At 44.9% G+C, this 11,530-nt stretch overlaps 1 protein-coding gene across 1 annotated transcript in view; it reads left to right on the top strand.

Moving 5' to 3' along the window:
- LOC311057463 (uncharacterized protein) overlaps positions 1-10,981 on the top strand; it is a gene marked incomplete at its 5' end in the record, with an annotated part of 12,476 nt that extends 1,495 nt beyond the window's left edge. The window contains 3 exons of the mRNA XM_084074420.1: positions 2,294-2,434; positions 3,717-3,842; positions 8,229-10,981. Coding sequence (XP_083930546.1) covers positions 2,294-2,434; positions 3,717-3,842; positions 8,229-10,438 — 2,477 coding nt within the window. The 3' untranslated portion in view covers positions 10,439-10,981. The remainder of the gene's footprint in view (positions 1-2,293; positions 2,435-3,716; positions 3,843-8,228) is intronic.
- Between the last annotated feature and the right edge of the window lie 549 nt (positions 10,982-11,530).

Below are 11,530 nucleotides of genomic sequence, written 5' to 3' on the forward strand. Positions count from 1 at the left end.
TGTCCTTCATACGCTTTCAACTACGCGACCCTATCGGTTGGGAGTTGTATTGCATTCTTATATACATTATAACTCCGTGAGGAAATGGCCGCCGAGCGGATTAAAATGCTTTTTATTGAACAACACAGAAGATACGGGTTTTTTTTCTGAGGGTCCGTACATAATTGTTACATCCATGGCCGGGGGGTCAGTACTTTATATTTGAAATATGAACGTGTATGTGGATGTACGGGATGTTAATGGAGAAAGTGCCAAAACCAGGAACAAGTTGCTCCATGACGCTCATCATGTGACCCATGGCTACTGGCTCTACTGCTACATTTCCCTAGTAGCCAGCGTTGCCAGATTTGTTGAGAGAAATAAGCAACCGGGTCTAGGAAAAAAAAACAAGCCCAAAAGCGACTATATCTAAGGCCACATGAACACTTTAAACTTATATGCAGGTACATGGGCTGTTTGAAAATGGCAGATCTGCAAGCTCACAACGTGCCTTGATGCGACTGTCAGTGTGTTGTGAGCTTGTAGATCTGCTATTTTCAACGAAACAATGTTGAGGGAAAAAAGTGCAAAATGTGGAATATTTTTTCATTAATTTTTACAACACAAATCTGGTACGGGGGGGGGGGGGGGGGGGGGGGGGGGGCGTATTGTCTATCTGATTGTATATCTGCTTTTTTTGTTTTAAATCGAACATTTGTGCAAATCTTTGAATATATATATTTCAAACTCAAATATTTGCTTCTGAGGGGGGGGGGGGGGGTCCCTGGAACAACATATTTGCTTCGGGGGGGGGGAGATTCGGCAGCCAGATACATCATGTTGGGGGTCCTTGACATGAACACATTTGAGAACCATAGAATACTGAGGGATATACTGTTACTTATACCCATAGACTACTACAGAGTACTGAATGACAAGTTTATAGATCAGTTATTTGGTTACAAACATTGAGACTGGACGCACAGGTGACTGTTTCATGTAATCCAGGGGTCTTCAACGTTTTCAGGCCAAGGACCCCTTAGCTGAGCGAGAGATGAAGCAGGGACCCCCCGACTACATGTTGTATAAAATCGCATATTTTGCATGTCCAACATTTTCATAGATAGTTTCATAGACGCATGTATGTGTATTTTCAGACGGTTAACCACTTAAACCCTCAATACTTAGAAAACCTGTACTTGGTATGCTCTTCTTTCCCCCCCTACCCCAAACTTCTTGGCCGAAAATAGCCGATCTACAAGCTCACAACGCCTCGCGCTGCGAGGCGTTGTGAGCTTGTAGATCTGCTATTTTCGGCTAATGTTACCCTCAGAATAAAGTGGTTCATGTAAAAAAAAAAAAAAAAACATTTCTATAACACAAAGATTTGGCGGCCCCCCTGTAGTAACTTTGAGGACCCCCTAGGGGTCCCGGACCCCCTGCTGAAGACCCCTGAAGTAATCAATTCCCAACAGATCCCCAAACCTGTTGTTTTGGGGTTTCGCTGGTTTCACTTCATTCAACCTCCTCTTGTGTGTAGGCTAGTGAGGCGCGCCCTAGCGAGACATATACTTCATCTCGCAACGGTATTGCGCGCCGAGAGAACAGCTGACATACAAGCTCACCACCGCGTCGCGGATACGAACGCTGTGAGCTTGGAGGTCTGCGATTCTCGGCCGTTCTCTGCGCGCCACGCCTTCGCGGGACGGAGCATAAATTAGGCTCGACGGGCTGCAGCTGCGCGAGCAAGAGCAGGTTCTGGTGCCGTGATCATAGAGCTGCTCCCTCCGTTCCTATGACAGCCACTGGAGGAGGGTTTGGGGGACAACTGCTTTGAATTGATATTATTGTTTACACACAACAGAAACCAAGGCTTATATATATATCAAGAGCGAGAGATCACAGTAAAAATGCTGAGCATTCTTCATCCCTACTGGGAGAAAAACAGCATCTGAAAGTTTGATGGGATGCATTTTTACACGTGAGACTGTGACCACTTTAAAGGGACTACGCATGAACTTTTCCTTCTTTTTTTGTGTGCGTTTTTGGTCTCTCCTACCTCTCTTCTATCCCCAAAAATACCCCAGTTTTTACAGATGTACAAGCTCACAACGTGTTGTGAGCTTGTAGATCTGCTATTTGTTAACCCCCCCTCCCCCAGAATAGGGATGCCGGGGATTCAAGTGGTTTACAAAAGTAAAGTTTTTAGCATATTTTGATTATTGTCATAATAATATTGTTAATCGCAAATTATTTTGGCCACAATAATCGTGACATGTGATTTTCATATGGTCCTCATCCTTACTTCCCACAGATCACCACAGGGAGAGGTCTACGGCACCTCGAGGGAAGAAGAAGAAGAAGATGGCCTCCAAAAGACGTTCAACGTTGTCGGAGGAACAGCCAGAGATGGATGATGCGATCATGCAACCTGTAGTGAAGGTGATCAGGACAGGTATGTACCGTTTGTATGTATCTATACTGTGGCAGGGGTCTTCAACCTTTTCAGGCCAAGGACCCCCTAGCTGAGAGAGAGAGATGAAGCAGGGACCCCCTACTCTATATTGTATTACATTTAGTTTCAGATTAAACTTTTTTTTGTTTACTTGGTGCTGCTCTTTTTTTCCCTCTACACCTACACCTCTTTGCCAAAAATAGCCGATCTACAAGCTCACTGTGAGGCGTTGTGAGAAGAAAAGGACGCTCTGCTTCCAAATTCCGCAGGTTTTCGCCGTTCTTTTTTTCTCTCACACCGTTAGGAGAAGCCCCCAAGGTTGCTGCCCTGTGCTGCGCTGCTTTTATCCGCCAGATTTGGACGTTCACGGCATATTTTGCACCACTACGATGTGTTCATCATCGGTGACGAGTGCCTCTAACAGCCGCTGCTATCTGCGTGCACGCAGCGAGGCGATGCGAGGCGATGCGATGCGAGACACTCACACAATCATGTGCAGCATGCGTTCCCTTGCCCTGCGCCTAATGGCTGTACATGGGGCCGACGCGTGCTTTAGTGAGTGTGTGAGTGTGGCTTCAGGAAGTAAATTCCTAGCCTCGATCTCCAGGCTTTTATTTTTTATTTTTGCTAAAAAATAAAAGCTTGGAAATTCCTGTCCCAGCTGTTGGTACGCAAAAGCGCCTTGCGTCGTCTGATGTGGTGCGCATTATTTATTTTGGGTGCGCATGCGCACCTGCGCACCAGTTATGTGCACCCCTGGGCATAATGCTGCTATTATAGGCATAATAGGCATAATGCTGCTATTATATACAAATAAAGGACAAACAGATCCAACTTCCGACAAATCATTTTTATTGAGTAAACAAGATATTACAAACTGCATAATTTAATCTACTTTCATTAAACCCGGTGAAGACCATTTCTTTTATGAATGGACATTTGACCAGAGCTGCTGCCCATCTGGGTTTTGTTGGCCTCCGGCACATCAGTTTAGATTTTTCCTTTTCGTATGAAAATTATAGTCTTTTTCATTTTGTTTTGTTTTTATCATATGTCATTTTTTTATATGTGCAATAAACCAAACTAGAGTTACAGACCTGTAAGGGTCCATTTGGTTCCATTTGTACACTCTGTGTGTGTGTGTGTGTGTGTGTGTGTGTGTGTGTGTATATATGAATTGTCATAATGACTAACTTGGGGATAAAAAGGGATTAAAAGGCAATTAAAACAATAAATATGAATGCAAGTAACACGTTCCTCTCTTTCTGTTTCCTATGTGAAGGCGGAGAGAACAGCGGCTCTGCTGTTTCAGAGGGAGAGGCCAGTACGAGCACAGAGGAACCGACCGAGGAACCGACCGAGGAACCGACAGAGGAACCAACAGAGGAACCGACCGAGGAACCAACAGGTATGGAACTAAGCCTGAACACAGACACATGAATTGTGTCTGTGTTCCCGCCCCCCCTAGCCCTGGTCCCGCCCCCCCTAGCCCTGGTCCCGCCCCCCTAGCCCTGGTCCAGAGCGTCAGCGAGTTCTCTCTAACGCCCCGCCAGGCGCTCTGCTCTGCTCATAGACCCCACATTCCACTGCCGTGCGAGGTCTCTGTCTTTGGTAAAAAATAGGGATGTGTGATGTATCGGCCAACCGATATATATCTAGCCTAGGACCAGACTATAGACTATAGCCTGGGACCAGACTAGATATATATCTATCCTGGGACCAGACCAATCTGCCAGTGCAAAAAAAAATGTCACTCTGCGATTTGGGTCTGGCACCGCTCCATAGAGAATCCATTTCCTGTTCCAGGAGACGTGGGGAACCAATCAGGGCTCAGTATTCGAATATGGGAGACTGTAATTGGTAGTTGGTTGTAGGTCTAACCAATTGCGTCGAGGGCTATTGTTTTGATCCCGCCCCTTGGGAAGAAAAACGTCCTCATGGAAGCACCAGACTCATATCCACACAGTGATATAGTCTAGCTACGCCAGGCTAATATATATCGGCCTATATAGTTGTTTTTTAATGAATCGGTATGGGTCCAATGTGAACAGCCGTTTGTGAGGCAAATACAGCTCAAATCATTTGGACATTGCTTGTGGCGTCTCCCAGGGGTCAGTATTGGGGCCCAAACGTTTTATTCTTTACATCAATGATAGTTGCTTAAGTTTCTAAGCTGTTGTCACTGGTACTTTGATGCAGTTGACACAAATGTTTTTTTGCTCTGGGGATTAATAGTCAAACTTAAACTTTTATTTGAAATTTTGTATATGATATATATTCCCCTTCAAATCTCTTAGTTACACCAACATCGTTCGTGAGAAGTAGTTTGTTTATGCTTATGTCAATGTCTGTAGTTTGAACGCTGCATGGGTCTACGTCTCTCCGAGGAGGCTCAGCTCTTCAGAGCCTCTTATGTGTCCCTAGGGAGAAAGAAATACACACATTGTATCTGCAGCCAGAGCCAATCGAATACATCAATAACATCAACCAGAGCGATCTCTGGTTGATGTTATGATAAATAAATATAAAATAATGAATGGTTTTGTTTGCCCGTGTAACAGACGTGATCTTCCGTTGTGTTGTAAAGCTCCACAGAACAGGACTCTCAGTTGAGTTGATTTATTCTGATAAACAGAACAAATAAGGCCCATCACTGGTCTGCCCTGAACATGTGTTTCCACATAACAAATGCGCTCTCATAGCAGAGATAGACTAGCAATAACAATGATAACATAAATATAATATGTACCTGATAAACAGACAAATAAGGCACATCACTGGTCTGTTCTGAACATGGGCTTACACATAACAAATGCTGCAAATAGAACAGATACAGTATAATGAAAATACAATCAATATTATCAGGCTGTACCTACACAACTCTGGGTACATATATGTATTAATATCCTGCACAGTTGTGACTGAAAGAAATCACACCCAGTGTGAAGAGAGTGGTGCCTTTACGTGTTTTTACTCATTTTAACATCTTTTACGTATTTTTGCTCATTTTAAGTTTTTTGTTTTTACTCAAAAGTGTGTGTGTGTGTGTAGAATGAACACAACGTACCGCTCTCATAGCAGAGATAGACTAGGAAGTAGGTAGGTGACGTCATTCCCTTAGAGCAGGGGGTCTTCAACGTTTTCAGGCCGCCAAGGACCCCTTAGCTGAGCGAGAGATGAAGCAGGGACCCCCGACTACATGATGTTGTGTGATATATATTTTTTTCACATTAACCACTTGAACCCTAGCATCCCCTTTTCTGAGGAGAACTTTAGCCAAAAATAGCCGATCTACAAGCTCTCAACGCCTCGCAGTGCGAGGCGTTGAGAGCTTGTAGATCGGCTATTTTTGGCAAAGAGGCTATTCACCCGTTTCCTAGGCTGTGTGTTTTCCCCTTCCCGTCGATATCATTGGTCATCTGACCAGTTTCATTGGATTTCATTGGATCAAATCGACAGGAAGTGGAAAACACACAGCCTAGGAAACAGGTGAATGGGTGTAGAGGGAAAAAAGAGCAGACTAAGTAAAAAAAAAAACTTTCATCTGAAACACAATTTTATACAATATAGAGTATGGGGTCCCTGCTTCATCTCTCTCTCAGCTAGGGGGTCCTTGGCCTGAAAAGGTTGAATAATTGCTATATACTGTACATAGTAACAGGAACCCCAAAACGGGTTCCCGTCCTGAAAGGTATAGTTACAAAAAGGGGTTCCTGCCCAAAATGGGTTTTTATAACGAAGAATTGTAAAACATATGGATCCATATAGGACAGGGGTCTTCAACGTTTTTTTTCTGGCCAAGGACCCCTTAGGCGACAGAGAGATGAAGCAGGGACCCCCGCTACGTATACATCTTGCATAAAGTTGTGTTTCTCATAGATTTCATAGTATCATTGTGTATACTATAGTGTTGTGTTGGATTCATATTAATGTGTATTTTCATACAGTTAACCGACAGTTAATGACGGATAACATAATTTGTCCCCCCCCTAAAAAAAAACCTAACATCTTTTCTGAAAATAGCAGATCTACAAGCTCACAACGCCTCGCAGCGCGAGGCGTATTTTCGGCTAATGTTCTCCTCAGAATAGGGATGCTAGGGTTCAACTGCTTATAATGTAAAAAAAAAAAGGTTCACATCACACAGAGATTTGGCGGCCCCCCTGTAGTAACTCTGAGGACCCCATAGGGGTCCCGGACCCCCTGTTGAAGACCCCTGATATAGGATATTATTGTTGAAGGAGAGTGGCCTACCGCAGTTTGAACCATTGACGACAACGATGTTGCAAAACACAAACGTCCAAGTTTATTTTTTTACAGACATCGTTTTCACGCACAAAAATAATAAATCCTGCCACTGCAGGATAAACTAATCCCCCGCTCGCCCCCCCCCCCCCCCCCCCCCCTCCTGGAACTAAAGTGACAGCGTAGGGCGGGCAGCAAACTCACATTTCAAATGGCATTGATTGACTTGTGACATAAAACAACTGACACAAGTTTTGATAACCAGACTTGACATCAATCTGTTAGAATCTGATAGAATTAATGTGCAGGATCTTACATTTAATCGGGCTATAATTGAAGAGTGGAATTCTCGATGTGGCAGACCATTACATTTGCTAAATAAAATCGGCCCATAAAAACACACACACACACACACACACACACACACACACACACACACACACACACACACACACACACACACACACACACAGTCACTAGAGCTGTCAACTTTCCTCAGAAATGGTATTCGAATATTGGTCTTAAAAATTTACAGATAATTGAATATATTTGAATATTATTATTATTATAAAAAAAAGTTGTTTTTTTTCAACATTTTTTTTTTTTTTTGACAGAAACAATACAAAAAAACAATGTATCGAGTGCTCGGATCCAATAAAACATCTTTTGTTTGTTTTTATAACTTGATACATTGTTTTTTGTATTGTCCCTGTCAAATAAACCCTTTTTTTTTTTCATCCCCATGTTTGTGCCTAGCCTGGTAGACCCTCCCTCCGGAAATCTCATTTCCATTTGATTTCTGGAGTGAGTCTGGCATGATCGCCCATTCTGCAATATTGGCTGTGTTCTGGAGTTGGGCGGGAGTAATACCGTTGACTGACAACCCCTTCAGCCAATGATCGTTTTTCCCCTTCAGCCAATCAGCAGTTCATTTTTACCACCTCCAGACTATGTGACGCAACGGGACTTTTGAGACGGCCATGCCCAAAATAGGTTGCCTTATTGGGATACATGCGTGTCACTCCCCGCCCCTGCCGGTTCTCTAAATTTATATTTTTAAATAGACTCTGTCATGATTAATTGACCACATATATGAAGTTAAACAACTAAATTCTATCCAAACGATATCTTAATAGTAAATTCCGTGCCTCAAAAAAGAAGTTTGAGACCGTTTTAGAAACGAAAGTAAGACGTGAAGGCACTCGGACAACAACAATGGCTGCCGTTCGTCTTTTGTCAGCTGCACTCAGGCTGCACTCGGCTTCATTCGGGCTCACTCGAACTCGCCACCTGATTGGCCAACTGTCGCTGTCAATCACAGAACGATGTGCGACGACGCTGATAGGCTCGGTTTGCTGGTAATTCCGCTAGAAACTCCCACAATGGGAAATCATGCCAGACTCACTCCTGAAATCAAATGGAAATGAGATTTCCGGAGGGAGGGTTTACCAGGCTAGTTTGTGCCGAATATGGGGGGGAATGAGATCAGTGGAGCTGGAGGATTTTTTTATCTGAAATATTTAATGGGTTTTTCTCTCATTGTATTTAGACTTCCTTCACCTCCCTGCGTGTGAGGAGGAGTTTTCTCTTCCTGAACAACAACAACAGGAGAGGAGCTCCGGTCTGGTCCAGGAGGAGGAACCAGAACCAGAACCTCCACGGATTAAAGAGGAACGGCAGGAGCTCCTTCAAAGACCGGAGGAGGCTGCTGGGTCAACGGAGGAGGCTGCTGGGTCAACGGAGGAGGCTGCTGGGTCAACGGAGGAGACTGCTGGGTCAACGGAGGAGGCTGCTGGGTCAACGGAGGAGACTGCTGGGTCAACGATTACAGTAGTAGTAGAAAGTGATGATGACGACGACAACGATGATGAAAACGGAGAGACGGAGCCACTCGCCGGCCCCTCAGCTGAACACATGAAGACACAGGCCGGTGGAACAGAGGACGGTGGGACGCCACAGCCAACCGGCGACGACCCGCCGCAAGAGTCGTCAGAAGCCACTCCGTCAAAGAGGAGTCGCGCGGAAAAGAAAAGCCTCAGTTGTACGGAGTGTGGCAAAATATTCAAGCGAAAGGATCACCTGAAGAGGCACACGATGACCCACAAAGGGGAGAAGGCCTTCACGTGCGCCGTCTGTGACAAAGGCTACGATCGAAAGGATGAACTCAAACAGCACATGGAGACGCACGTGGGGGAGGAGAAGCTGCTAAACTGTACGGTTTGTAGCAAAGCCTTTGGTCACAGGAGCAATCTGAACAGACACATGAGGACTCACAAAGGGGAAAAACCCTTTACTTGTACAGTCTGTGACAAAGGCTACGGTCAAAAGAGCAATCTGAACAAACACATGAGGACGCACAACGGGGAAAAACCCTTCACGTGCGCCATCTGTGGCAAAGGCTGTCGTCGAGCCAGTCACCTCAAAGAGCACATGTTGACCCACTCCAAGGACAAGACCATCATATGCTCCGTCTGTGGCAAAGGCATCAGCAGAGGTCAGCTGAAGAAACACATGAGGACCCACAAAGGGGAGGAGCCTTTCATCCTGAAGACCGAAGCGGGGGAGAAGTCCTTCAATTGCACGGTCTGTAGCAAAGGCTATCGTGCGATGCGCGACCTGAAGACGCACATGAGGACGCACACGGGGGAAAAACCCTTCAAATGCACGGTGTGCGACAAAGGCTTCGGCGACAAGAGCGTGCTGAGAAGACACACGAAGAGTCACTCGGGGCAAAAGCCCTTTTCCTGCACCCTCTGTACCAAAGCCTTTGGTGAAAGATGCATTCTGAACAGACACATGAGGACGCACACGGGGGAGAAGCCCTATCTGTGTACGGTCTGCGGCAAAGACTACGGCGGCATGGACACTCTGAAGGTGCACATGATGACCCACACCGGGGAAAGCCTCTTCACCTGCTCCGTCTGCGGCAAAGGCTGCGGCGGCCGCACCGCTCTCAAGGTGCACACGAGGATCCACACGGGGGAGAAGCCGTTCGCTTGTACGGTCTGTGGCAAAGGGTTCCGCCAAAAGGGTCAGCTGGAGAATCACTTGAGGACGCACACGGGAGAGAAGCCCTTCAAATGCACGATCTGTTTCAAAGGCTTCGCCGACATGAGCGATCTGAGACGACACACGATGATCCACACGGGGCTGAAGCCCTTCACGTGCACGGTGTGTGGTAAAGGCTGCGGCCGAAGGTTCGACCTCAAAAAACACATGAGGACCCACACGGGCGAAAAGCCTTTTACTTGTTTAGTTTGTAGCAAAGCCTTTGGCGAGAGAGGCACTCTGAACGAACACATGAAGACCCATACAGGGGAGAAGCCGTTTACTTGTACGGTGTGTAGCCAAGCCTTTTGTCAAAGATGCAATCTCAACAAACACATGAGGACTCATACAGGTGAGAAGCCTCTTGCGGGGGAGAAGCCCTTCCTTTGTACGGTTTGTGGCAAAAACTACAGCCAAATGGCTGCTCTGCAAGTACACATGAGGACGCACACGGGGGAAAACCCCTTCACGTGTTCGGTTTGCGGCAACGACTTTGATCAGAAAGTCGAGCTGAAAAAGCATATGAAGACGCACACGGAGGGAAAACCCTTTAAGTGTGCAGAATGCGACAAAGGCTTTAGTCAAAGGTGTGAGCTGAAACGACACATGACGACTCACACAGGGGGAAAACCCTTTACTTGCACAGTTTGCAACAAAGGCTATCGTGAAATGCGCGACCTAAAAACACACATGAGGACCCACACAGAGTAGGAAAACACCTAAAAACACACATGAGGACCCACACAGAGTAGGAAAACACCTAAAAACACACATGAGGACCCACACAGAGTAGGAAAACACCTAGTGTCAGAGACAAATGCTTTGATTAGAAAGCACGTCATAAGATAAGAGGATTCACTGAGTGGTCAGAAATCACCTCTTAACTCTTTCACTGTCAGAGTATATACAACTAAATAAAGGCCAGACTGCCAGCGATGTTTTGAATCTCTTACCTTTTCAAGTAGTCACAGAATATCTATCTCCAGTATGATTGATCCCCTGATGGTTGCTAATCACTGAGGGTTTCACTGTGATTCTGTAAAAAAAAAAATTCATGGCGACCTCCCGTTCGCTTGTTATACGCGGTTGAAAATAGCATGTCTCGCTAACAATACATAGTAAAACACAGGAATACAGAATACATAGTTAACCCATTAAGACCGGGGACTATTTTTGAAAAATCTTGAAAAAAAAAAAAAAATCCAGATTTTTTTCAAAAAACTGTTGAGATTTAGATTTTTTTTAAAGGACGACTTCACCACTTTTCAACATATCTTCATATAATAGGTCCTCACTAATGCTCATGATAAAATTATACAATTTTTTTCTAATCAGTCTGTGTCTCAGAGGAGGGCTGTAGACAGTTCAGAAACCTGTCTACCAGTGACATCATCGATGGGGAATCCAAGCTAATAGAAACTGCAGGCTTTGTATTCCTGGAAAGTTGCAATGCAATAATAGATCCCATTGTTCTCGCCTTAATAAAAATCTGAATAAAAAAATTGTAATCTTTTTGGAAAAAAAAAATCCTGCCTAACGATGATGTCACTGGTAGACAGGTTTCTGGACTGTCCACAGCCCTCCTATGAGACAGAGACCAAGTAGATTTTTTTAAAATAATTTTATCATGATCATTAGTGAGGACCTATTATATGAAGATATGTTGAAAAGTGGTGAAGTCGTCCTTTAAGAATCGCCTCAGGTCTTAATGGGTTAAACACAGGAATACAGAATACATAGTGAAACATAACCTCGGTCCCAGCCTCACTCATCTGCGAAAAGCAGAGCCTGGTCACGACCTAA

This window comes from Gymnoscopelus microlampas (genome assembly GCF_963454915.1).
Source record: "Gymnoscopelus microlampas genome assembly, chromosome: 12".
Taxonomy (NCBI): Eukaryota; Metazoa; Chordata; class Actinopteri; order Myctophiformes; family Myctophidae; genus Gymnoscopelus; species Gymnoscopelus microlampas.